General features: G+C 34.9%; 1 protein-coding gene across 20 annotated transcripts in view; it reads right to left on the bottom strand.

Annotated features, from left to right (window-relative positions):
* Window positions 1-12,615, bottom strand: part of CHD9 (chromodomain helicase DNA binding protein 9) — a 172,801-nt gene that overhangs the window by 40,356 nt on the left and 119,830 nt on the right. For 14 of the 20 annotated variants that reach the window (XM_057713156.1, XM_057713155.1, XM_057713157.1 and 11 more), the window contains 6 exons: window positions 11,401-11,511; window positions 9,064-9,260; window positions 8,405-8,604; window positions 7,786-7,881; window positions 3,893-4,052; window positions 3,372-3,461 (listed from right to left, as the gene is read on the bottom strand). In XM_057713156.1, the coding sequence (XP_057569139.1) occupies window positions 3,372-3,461; window positions 3,893-4,052; window positions 7,786-7,881; window positions 8,405-8,604; window positions 9,064-9,260; window positions 11,401-11,511 (854 nt within the window). The remainder of the gene's footprint in view (window positions 1-3,371; window positions 3,462-3,892; window positions 4,053-7,785; window positions 7,882-8,404; window positions 8,605-9,063; window positions 9,261-11,400; window positions 11,512-12,615) is intronic. The other 6 variants (XM_057713166.1, XM_057713162.1, XM_057713165.1 and 3 more) reach the window with 1 other exon arrangement.

Below are 12,615 nucleotides of genomic sequence, written 5' to 3' on the forward strand. Positions count from 1 at the left end.
AAGAACTTCTTAAAGTAGGTGGTGGAGTGACGGGGTAGAAGCTGAACTGCAGTGGAATGTATAGTGAATGGGGAGATGAGAAAAAGGAGACAGCAAATACAGACACTTCTTAAAAAAAAGTTGGGCTGTGAAACCAAGGAGAGTAATAATATGGTATTCTGAAGAGAACTGGGTACAAAACGTCTGTGTGTGTGTATGTGCGCTGAGAGAAATGTAAATATGTTAAAATCCAAATGCAAAACCAGAGAGGGAAAGAATAATGAAAGAGGATAATTCAAAGATCACAGTTCCTAGGAAATCACAAGGGGATTGAATCCAGTCAGAGCAAGGAAAACGAGGAGCCAGTTAGCCAATATTTACTGGCTGTTACTACTTCTCAGATTCTAGGGGCTGGGAATATGGTGATCAATAAAACAGCACACTTCACCTTCAACCAACTTAATTTGTAATGACAGGAAAATACAGTTTAAAAATAAATGTAATTTTTAACACTAGTAGGCATCATGAATGAGATAAAATAAGGTTAAGTACTTGTGCGTGACTGGTGGGCTGCTTTAGCTAGGGTGGGCGGGGAAGGCCTATCTGAAGAGGTGAAACTTAAGCTGAGACCTGCATGATTTGAAAGGGCAGTGCTGTGGAAGATTAGGGGAAAGAATATTTCTACTAGGCAGAACAGCACAGAATGAGCCTGACATGCTGGAGGAACATTGTGGATGAGGAACAGAGTGGAGGAAGAGGTCCCAGAGTTATGTAGGGCCCTGCAAGATTGGATTTTATTCTAAGAGAAATGAGAAGCATCTGGAAGGTTTTAAGAAGTGCCTTGGCCTGATTTTTGCTTTAGAAAGATCACTCTGGCTGCTGTGTGAAGGTCTGAGTGCAGAGAGGCAAAATAAGAGGCAAAGATGGGAATTCCCTGGCAGTCCAGTAGTGGTTAGGACTCTGTGCCTCCACTGCAGGGGGCCCGGGTTCAATCCCTGGTCCAGGAACTAAAATCCCGCAAGCTGTGTGGCGTGGCCAAAAAAACCCCAACAACTCTTGTAAAAGAAGAGGCAAAGAGACTCAATTAGGAGGCCATTGCAAAAGTCTAAACATGGCTTAGGCTAGGGAGTTAGCAGAGGAGAGAGTGAAAAGCGCTCAGATTTGCCATATACTTTGTCAAGCTAACAAGTCTTCCTGTGGGGTTTGAGGGGAAGAGAAGAATCAAGAATGATACCAAAGCAACTGGGTGGTACATTTACTAGGATGGGGAAGACTTTTATGTGGGAAGGTGAGGAGGAAAGAATAGGAAACAGAAGATCTGGGAGACACAGGGGAAGTCTGAGATGTTAATTAGATTTTTCAAGTGGAAATGTTTAGACGTAGTTATTTAACTCATAGCTTAGAGTTGAAGAGAAAGGTCTGGGATGAATATGTAAACCTGACTGTCATCTGTGTATGGATCACATTTGATATGATGAGGCTGCATGAGTTTACCTAAGGAGAAAGTACAGACAGGAAAGAAAGCAAGCTCAGGACACAGCTCTTGGTCAATCCAACATCTAGAGACCTATTAGAGGAATAAGAACTAGCAAAAGGAAAATGGAAACACCAATGAGGAAAAAAGGAAAACCAGGTAGGTGTAGTAGCAGGGATGCCTACCAAAGACATCATTTCAAGAAGGGAGAAGTAGAATAAGTTTAGAGACTGATCACATTGTAAGTTATTAATGGCCTTATTAAAAATCATTTCAGGCACTTCCCTGGTGGCGCAGTGGTTAAGAATCTGCCTGCCAATGCAGGAGACACGGGTTCAATTCCTGGTCTGGGAAGATCCCACATGCCTCAGAGCAACATGCGCCACAACTACCAAGCCTGCATGCCACAACCACTGAAGCTCATGCGCCTAGAGCCGGTGCTCCACAAGAGAAGCCACCGCAATGAGAAGCCCATGCACTGCAACGAAGAGTAGATTCCGCTTGCTGCAAGTAGAGAAAGCCCCCACACAGCATTGAAGTCCCAATGCAGCCAAAAACAAAAAAACAAATCATTTCAGTGGGAGAGTGCAGATGAAAGGTTAATTAGAATAGGTTGAAGAGAATATTCAAGGTAAAGAAGTAGAGACTGTCAAGAAAAACAGTTCTTTATTTCTGTGAAGGGGAGTAGAGAAAAGGAATAGTAGGATGTATGTATGTTACAGTAATTTGTTTTCTTTTTAAAGTGAATGATATTAAGGAATGTATATATGCCAAAAAAATGATTCAGTAAAGAGGGGGAAAATGATGACTCAGGAAAGAAAGGTGATTATAGGCGTAAAGTCCTTAAAAGGTTAAGAGAGAAGTTCCAAGCATAAGGGTTGCTCTTAGGAGGAGGTAGATTTCTACTGCATCCCGACGGAAGGAATAAATAGGACAAGTAGAACTGAAGGTAGCTCTTGTCTGATTGTTTCTATTTTCTCCATGAAATATATAGCAAAGTCATTATTGGATGCTGGTAGGATAGGAAGATGGTTTGAGGTGAGAGGTGTGGAATGGTTCTCTTGAAGAGTAGGTAAGAGAACTTCCCAGTCATGGTGGTTAAACAGCTTATTGTGTTTAATCTCATGTGAGATCAACACTCATAAATTTGAACTTAGTCATTGTGCAGGGTTTGCGTGATTTTCTCCAGCCATGTTCAACTGCTTAGGTATAGGCAAGGGGTAAGTGGATTTTTCGATTTAACATAAGCTGGGGTTGTGCCACACATGTAGAACAGAGGGAAAAGCAGGCAAAGAATTTTAGTGAGTACAATGCTGGACTACAGACTGTAGGTTTATAATGGGGAAAGTGGGGCAATTAAGTGGTGATGGATAGTGAGTAAGTAATAAGATGCGGGACATCGTGATGAAGTTAGAGAATTATAGTGAAAAGTACCCAAGCTAAGTGAGTTGGAAGTAAATAAGTGAGGGCTGAAATCCAGATTGAAGAGGTAATGCTGTTATTGGTGATGGTAAGATTAAGTATATAATTGTGTGTGTGTGCGTGGCTGTGGTGGAGAGAAAAAAAGATGACTATAGATAAACGTCAGGGAACTGAGACCAAGGTGTTAGATGGATCATATGAGGACGTAAAGCTCAATCACTATAATAAGAGGGAGGAAGGTTGAGTTTTACATTTGGTAGCAGGAAGCTACTACTAATGCTGATGTTATTACTCTCACTATAACTTTTAGTGACAGAGCCGACGATGAGATTAATAAAGAAAAGGCAACAAATTGGCAAGGGTTACTCTAAGTTTGGTAGATTTTTCTTCCTGTGAATTTCAATGAATAAGGAGCCACTTAATATATAATTTTCTGGTCATTTAACTTTTGCCTCATGTTGCTGAAAAATAAATATAAACATGCTATTTAATTTACCTGGCATCAACTCCATCAAATACTTTCTGACACTCATTTCCAATGACTTCTTGCTTTAGATAATATAGCATCCTCACACGAAGCAAAACTCTAAAAATGAGGGGGGAAAAAAGTCAAAAGACACAAAGATAGTAGTCATTAAAGAAAATTCATCCATGGGGTTAAAATTAGAAAAGAATTTGTATACAGAATTTTTATAATGAAATAATAATTACTTCTGATTAAATAAACCTCATTACTGCCATATATATAAAATAGGTTTCTCCAAAATCTTCACAATCATCATTATTTAATATCCAAGTAAGATAAAATGAGATCACTTGGAGGCCAGTTTTATTTCTCTCTCTGTTGATGAAAAGTACACAAGAGGTACCATGATTTGCTGAAGGATACCCTGTAAGATTAGGATTGGTCCTAGACCACACTGTCTCTGTACTCAGAATCAGCATGCTTTAAGATTGTTAATAAATTCAGAAAAGTAAACTTTTGAGGAGTTGTGTTAAAAATACCCTACTACCTACTTATTACAGTGGTGTTTTATATGCTTTTTGTAGCCTTCATCTTGAAGTAGCTGCTCAGGATTGTATTTTCGAAGCCATTCTGCTTTTTGTATATCAAATGAGCTTGTTTGAGTCTTTACTTTCTTTCCTTTTCGACCTCTGGGTACAGGGGCTGACAGGCCTGTTAAAATGAGAAAGACACATAAAATCAGGGATACTTTGTATAAAGATGTTCAATTTGAAACATTTTTTCAAGGCAAGAAATTTCTGGAGACTTTCAGAGGTCTGTGTAGCCTATACAGAGATCTTTGAAATATTAACAGTAACTATTAATTAAATCACTAGATAAGTCAACATGACTACACACATATTAATACAATTTCCGCCAAACACCCAATTCCATATCTCTAATTAATCATTCTGATTACCTCCATATTCCAAAACATTTTTTTCCCAAATGTAAAAACCAAAAGCTCAAACCTTTCCCTCTGCTTTATTTTTTGCTTCCTTAGTTACAAAAACATACATTGTGGCCTCTTGATTTTCAAAACTGATTGTTACTAATAATATGCATTAGGTTCTGTGGGTTCCTGTTTAAGAGACCTAAATTCATTTTACTTCTTTGACATTTTTGCTGTGAAACATGTCAAAAGTAAAAAAAGTATTCCTAGTCAATTGTAACATATTCCATATTTGGTCATTTTTTTAATTAAAGGAAATAATACATAAAATCCAATTCATTCCTTCCTTCCCAGAGATGGTCACTACCCTGAATTTGATTTTCATTTCATACAGGTTTATACTCATGTGTTGGAGAAATATTTAGTATTTAAGTTTTCATTATATTATACATGCAATTTTGTAATATTTATTACTCTTAATTTTTTCTGAGATTTATAAATACTTGCTGATTCATGGAGGCTCTAATTCATCCATTTTAACTGCTGTGTAAAATTCCATTCTATGACTATATCACCTCCTGCTTATTAATCTCCAGTGATGCTGGAGCTGATTCACAAGTTTTCATGATTACGAATAACACAGTTTTGGTTCCTCCTTTCAATTCTTATCTCATATATCTTTTGCCTGCCATCTTCTACCAGTTAGGAGTTTCTTCACCATGGTAAACAGAAGCACTATGTAGGTTTGTCCCATTTGTTTGTTCCTTAGGGTTTTAGTGGGTTTTGCCTTTATATTTTGAGACTATTTTGTTCAGGGCATACAAGCTCATATTTGTTATATCTTCTTTTATGGATTAGTCTTTTTTATTACAATGTAGTGTCCCTTTTTTTATCCCAATTAATGCTTCCATCTTAAATTGCATTTTGGTCTATGTTAATGATGCTCTGTATTCTAGTCTTCCTCACCCTTGGTATGGAAACTAAACGGTGCATATTTAAAAAATACATATTGAAATTTTCCTAATAAAATATGGAAATGTTTATACTTTTAAACTTTTCCCTAACATACTTTTCTCAGATTCATCATTTAATCCTATTTACTTTTTCATGTTAACTGCATGCTAATTTTTACATGTTAATTTGTAATTTATAAGAGGTCTGTTTGTGCTTTGAATGTTTCTATAGCACTTTATTCTTTCAAAATCACAGTATATCTGAAGTATCTTTGCAGATATTAATCATATTTTTTAAAAAGTTGTCTTCTCCTTTCATAGTCTTTGTTTCCTACAAGTTCATTTCAGTAGTTTGTTTTTAGCCTCTCTCTCATGTTAGAGACTTTCCTCAGATGTCTGATACCCTTGGTTATTTGCTCATATTTAAGAATGATGGAAAAGCTGATAGGCAGTCTGAATGAGTGGAACTGACTATAGACTCTTTGAAGGGTAAGCAGGCTGGCTTTTTCCTGTTATTATCTTTAGATTTTGGCCTGGTCAGATTCACCAAGGAAAATTCCTTAGTTTTCTTCCTTGAGTATGCCACTGTCCAGTATACATATTCGTTTAACAGCCATTTAGTAGCTCCAATGCAGTGCAGACATTCTCTATTTTATCTTCTCCAGAGAATAAACATTCACTCAGTTTCATTATGGCTACACGGAAGTGAAGAGGGTATCTGGGGATCTGACTCCCCTTTTAAACAATTTTTAATCAAAGCTCCTGTCCTTTATACCTACTTTCAGAGGTCACAGATGTCACAAATTCCTGTACCCTTCAGATAATCTATGAAGCAAATCAGTTGGTTGTTGCCCTTTCCTACTGCTGACCTAAGATTTAGCTCTTTCTGGTTGGTTAAGTTAGTCACCACTAATCTAATGCTTCTAGGTTCCAAAATGCCTTTCTCATTCTCTCTACTTTTAAGGGTTTATCCTTATTTATTTTTAGATTATGGAATTAAGCATATACAAAAATAGATGGAATAATATGATGGATCACTAGGTCCTATCATCCAACTTCATTAATTATCAATTCATGGCCAATTCTGCTTCATCTATATCCTGTTTGCTCCCAACCTCTAATACTATTTTGAAATAAGTCAAAGACAACAATCACTTCATTAATAAATGTCTTACACAGACATATGTATACTACCAACTGTAAAATAGTCAGTGGGAAGTTGTTGTATAACAAAGGGAGCCCAACTCGAGGATGGAAGATGCCTTAGAGGACTGGGGCGGGGAGGGTGGGGGGGACTCGAGGGGGGGGGAGTCGGGGAAGGGAGGGAATGCGGGGATATGTGTGTAGGAATAGATGATTGAACCTGGTGTACCCTCCCCCCCCAAAATAAATAAATAAATAAATAAATAAATAAATAAAAAATAAATGTCTTAGTATCTTTTAACATATGTAAAAGATAAGGCCTTAAAAAAAACTAAACTATCATCATCAGCCCTAAGAAATGCAATAACACTTACTTAATATTTAGCATTCAAATTTACAACTATCTAATATAAAGGTAACAGAAAAATTTCTCCTGGGCTGTTGGTTTCAATCAGGATCCAAATAAGGCCCATACACTACAACTGGCTGAGAACTCTTAAATCTCTTTCAGGCTATTGCAGGGTTTTCAATCTTGGCACTATTGCTATTTTGAGCTGCACAGTTTTTCACTGTAGCGGCTGTCTGTGCACTCGTGGCCTCTACAAACTAGATGTCATTAACATGCTCAAAGTTGTGACAACCCAGGGTGGGAGCAAGACTGGGGCACAAAATTTGGTCTGGTTTGTATCTGTAAACCAAAATCCACTGGTTTATAGATACACTCCCCATTTCTTTCCCTTCTGCTATTTATTTACTAAAGAAACTAAATTTTTTACCGGTACTATTTATAAAGCTTAATGCCTTGAATTTTTTATTCTTTACTGACATGTAAGTTGGGTTTCAAGGAAAAGTGAAATTATATTTCTGTGACTCTTCCATCTTTACCAGAATTCAGCTCTGCACATTAATAATTTCATTGCCTCCTACTAGGATAGACTTCCAATGACCACCCTAATCTAAACTAGGTGCTTTCTGTTGTTCTCAATCTCAGTACTTAATTTACTTCACAGTACTCATCATAATCTATAATTATTTAGGTAATTTATCTGCTTTCTTATTCTGTCTGCCTGACCAGAACGTAAGGTTCATGAGCTCAGGGATCTTATCTGTGTCGTTCCTTCTCATCTTCCTAGTACTTTGCACAAGAAGCACATACAGGCACTTTAACAGGTATTTGTTGATTAAATAGAATAAAATTGTACCACAAATTTAAAGACAAAGTAATCTTTTTATCTTTATAGAAAATTCAATTATTTTACACAAAAAAGGATATTCTATTAGTAAGGCTATGGAGAAAAAGCTACTTGTATATACCTCTGATAGGACTGTAAATTGGCACAGCCACGTTTGACAGCAAATTAAAAGTTACAAAAATTTTAAATGTACACCACTGTTTTCCAAATTTTAATATACATACTAATTGCTGAGGAACTTGTTAAAATGTAGATTCTGATGCAGTAAGTCTGAGGTCTGAGATTCTGCATTTCTAAGAAGCTCCTGGGAGATGCTGATGCTGTCAACACATAGACCACATTTTAAGTCCTAAGGACGTACGTATGCTGTACCTCAACAATTCCATTTCTTGATATTTACTTTAGTGAAAGATTTATTCCTGTGCACAGGAGGAATGTACAAGGACCTTCAATGAAACCTGATTTTCAACTGTCTAAAATTGGAAACGTCCTAAATGCCCATCATTAAAGGAGATGCTAAATGAATTAAGACATATCCATACTATGGACTACTAAGCAGGAGTTTAAAAAATAAAATGGATCTACATGAATACAGATGGGGCAACCTCTAAGACATACTACTGGGTCAACAACTTGTAAATGTATACATGTTTGATAACAATATATAAAACCCAACCAAACTGATAACACTGGTCTTTTCCAACTTGGAACTTGAATTGAGAGTGACAGTTAAGGGTTCTTTACCATTATCTGAATTGCTTCAGTATTTTATAGGGTACTATGTTAAGTGCTACTTATATAACTAAAACTACATTTAAAAAGGAAATATAAGAATGTTCTTACCTAGATGATTTTGTAGCTCTCGTGTCTGCCCATCTTCAGTTGGAGTAATGAGATCCCATATGAAGCCTTTAATTTTCTCATCTCCTCGGTAGTGAACAAGGCAATATGCTAAGAGAGCTCGGCAAATTATTTCTACATCGTGCTCGTTTAACTGCCTTTTAAAACGGCCATGAGATAGAATCTCTCTCCATCGGCCCCACCTAGTTAAAAGAAGGTATATTTACATTAATATTGGGTGAAATTCTAGAGAAAAACATAACTCATGGATAAAAGGTCTGAAAATTGCAAAAAAACACACTTTGTCATTAATAGGATTTACCTAAAGAGGTTTTTTCCCCCACAGAATAAAATGCAGTCATGGTAATTTCTAATACATTTTATTCAATAATGGATAACAAACATTATTCATTCTGTGTAACTAAATATGCAAATCTGAGAACGAGGAGTTTGACAATAGCAATACATTTATAATTTAAAAATTTAAAGATATCTCATCATTCTGCTATTAAATATATGTTAAACATATAAATGCATGGTACGTTAAAAATGGATTTTATTGATTCTAACAACATAAAAAGTATATTAGAATATAGTATGTGTTTCCTGTAAATTTATTTATACCAGGCTACTAACAGTAAACATTAAAAATAATATTTTACCCATAAACTAGCAGATTTTTCTCTACTCTAAAGCATTCAGTTCTTCCATAGCCATTCGAACGCTCACAGGGTCTCCGGAGTTTGGGCTTTTCATCTCCTTCACTTTCAGCTTCAGATAATTCAGCCAATTCATCTTTTGTGGCACTGAAGGGCCTTGTTTGCTTCCTAATTCTTGGAGTGTCAATAACCAAGCTGTTCTGTAAAATTTAACAGCTATTACTTGAAGGTCCTTTTACTATTTTGCTTGTAACAACATTTTACATTTTTACCTCTCAAATTGTACAAACAATAAAATAATTTCATAAAGCCAGTAAAAGGAAACTACTAACAATTTCACTGATCTATCATATCAACTTAAAATTTTTATATTCCTTTAAAATCCTTATTACCATGTCATAATTTCATGATATTACAATCAGAATAAAAAGAATTTGGTATATGGCTTTATTATTAATATGAAAGTTACTGTACTGTGCTTCTACAACAACCATAAACTACATTTTAAACTGAATTTATGCATAATTTTCTTTACTTAATTAATTTATAATTTAACTTAGACTGTTTTAAATTTTTAAAATATATAATGCTAAAGTAAATCTTCGTAATCTAAGTTTATCCTAAAGATAAGTCCAAAAGAAATGAAAATCCAGAAATGGAAATATTGGTCAAGGGTATAATTCTTTTATGGATCTAGAATCATGTTTCAGTGCTTTCCAAAAGAGTTATACTAATATGCAACAAGCAAGGTCATAAGTGTATGAAACTCCCTATGTTTGATGCAGTTTAATTCATTCGAAAAAACTTAAATTCACAAACTTTTATCTTTATTGAGAAATTTCTCTAAGTTAGGCACTATGTTACAGGCTGTGGATATAGCTGTGAATAAGATAGCTTTCTGCTCATGAGAAATTCACAGTCTTGATTGAAGATCAGATTAATGTGTAAACAAATAAATGCTATTCAGGATGCAATATGGGGTACCAAAGAAGTCAGAAAGATTTACAAAGTAGTGATCTACTACTTGAAAGAGATCTTCAAGAATGAGAAGTAGTTTGCTAGGCATCCAAGAAGGAGATGGCACCATAAGTGAAGAAAAGAGTAATGGACCTGAAAAGGTATCCATCCTATGTTCAAGTCCTAGAGCAGAAGAGGGTAAAGGATAGGAGGGGAAGCAGGGACCAGACCACGTAGGTTCTGTTATCCCTCAGTAGTATGTACACAGTGCACTGAATTTAATTGGGTACATAATGTTAACATGTCCTTACTGGTGACATTAACCTTCTTTATTAAGTTTTTCTGCTGTAAACTTACTAGTTTTCCTTTTGTAATTAATAAATATTTTGGATATACTTTGAAGATATATAAAAATTATGTTTCTCCTTAAATTCTACCCACTAATCTTAGAATTCATCAATGGGGTGGACTGAGATTTTCTATTTCCTTATTCCTTCTATATTTATTAATTGGTATCGTCTATGTAAGAAAGAGTTGACAAGGACCTACTGTATAACACATATTTCAAAATATATTAAGTGATAATGATTATTTGGCATTATTCCTCATTGTAAAGTTTCACATCTTAAAATATTACCTATTAAAGTAGATCCTATGCATCAAATGCTTAGTATAAATTTCTTTTATTCATTTAGCAGTTATTCAACAGCAGGTAAGACTCACAACATTGATTCCTATAAATTATTAGACAGGTAGGTGTCTTTTGAAGTGAACAGTTATGTTATTGTCAGTTCCATGAATTCTGTGCTAGCTTTTCAGCCCTTTCTTCCTTAACTCCAAGAGACGTTATAAAAGAAACAGTTTTAAAATGCCACTATTTTTTAAAATTTCATAATATTTACTAAGCATAACTAGATCTATGTACACAGGTAGGATTGGATTTTAAATTTTTTATAGTTCTTTTTCTTTTGTCAGATTTTGAAAATGCCACTTTCTTGATTGCTTTTTTCTTTTATATTTGACTAGATCATCATTAATGGGATTTGACACCAAAATAACAAAAAGACGGTTAAAGAGCAAAATAAAAGTAATCCATTAGTTGAAGACATTTTAAAAATTAAAAAACACATTATAATTTTAAGAACATAAATAACCTCCAAAATTAAACTTTCCCTGTGTTACAACCTATCAGGACAGACAGCAGAAGAATTAAACTGAAGCAGTGCCTGACTCAACATGTTATCATTCTACTGCCCTGTATCAATTTATTTATGCAGATAAATTTATTTCAGTAAGCACACAGTTGAACACCTGAAAATATTATAATAATATTACCAAAGTATTCCAAAAGGTAATTTTTTTAAAAGGGAAAGAAATACTTACTCTACCACTGATGGCATCTATATCTATTTCTGCCTTTTTTGCCCATTTTTGCCAGAAGTTGGGATCATCTAAGGAAATATCTGTTCGGTTTCCAGATGCCACAAAACTTGCCTGAAATACATGACAGAAGTTTTTCAAAATGTTTTGAAGCTTAGAGGAAAAAAAAAATCTATCAAAGTATATCTAAAACCTTATCTCCTCACATTTACTGTGGATAGATTATGAATTCAGCATGTACACACACTCAAAGGACGTTTCAAATTACAATGGTCTGAAACATAGCACAGCATCTGCTTAAAGCAAAAGGCTTAATACCAACACAGGCTGGAGTTTTAGGAGCAAAGTTAAAGAAGTTATTACTGTTGTTTAACTCTCAAACTTTGGGTAAGCAGGGATCAAATCTTTTTGGCCAAAAAAAACCACACAGGATACAGAATTGCTTTTTAGAAATATTACACAAACAGGGACTTCCCTGGTGGTCCAGTGGTTAAGACTCCATGCTCCCAATGCAGGGGGCCCAGGTTCGATCTCTGGTCAGGGAACTAAGATCCCATATACCGCAACTAAGCTGGCGCACTGCAACTACTGAGCCCTTGTGCCGCAATGAAGACCCAGCGCAGAGGAAAGAAAGAAAGAAAGAAACACTACACGAATATTAAGAAATTAGGTTACAACAAGAATTTCAAACTTATTTGCCCTATAAAGTTCATTTTCTGGTATTTTCCTACTTTACATCCATCCCATTTTTACGTAGATATGTCTCCTAAAAAAATGCAATACCGAATATAACAAATAAAGAAAAATGAGTCACTGCCTATCTTTATTTTAAAAGTGCTTTTCCTTACAACAAAAATACTGCATAAGCATTGTAAAAATTTTAAGAAATTACAGAGGAATAAAGGAAAATATAAATGATTTAATTTCTTAAATACTGCAGAAATTATAAAGTCTTTTAGTTGGATCAAACTTTAGATATTACAGTTCAACACTGTCATTCATAAATAACCACTATTTGCAACTTAAGTTCCTAAAAATAGATATACTATTTCAAAGAAAATTATCAAAGTGTTTTATAAAAATGAAATACACAGTGAAGATATACAATGCTTTAAGAAAACACCTTGAAAGATGCATGCTAAACTTCTATAAGAATAAATGGGAGAATACAGTCACATAAAATGATTTTCAAAGGAGAATATAATTAGTGAATGGCTG

This window comes from Hippopotamus amphibius, chromosome 16 (assembly GCF_030028045.1).
Source record: "Hippopotamus amphibius kiboko isolate mHipAmp2 chromosome 16, mHipAmp2.hap2, whole genome shotgun sequence".
Lineage (NCBI taxonomy): Eukaryota > Metazoa > Chordata > Mammalia > Artiodactyla > Hippopotamidae > Hippopotamus > Hippopotamus amphibius.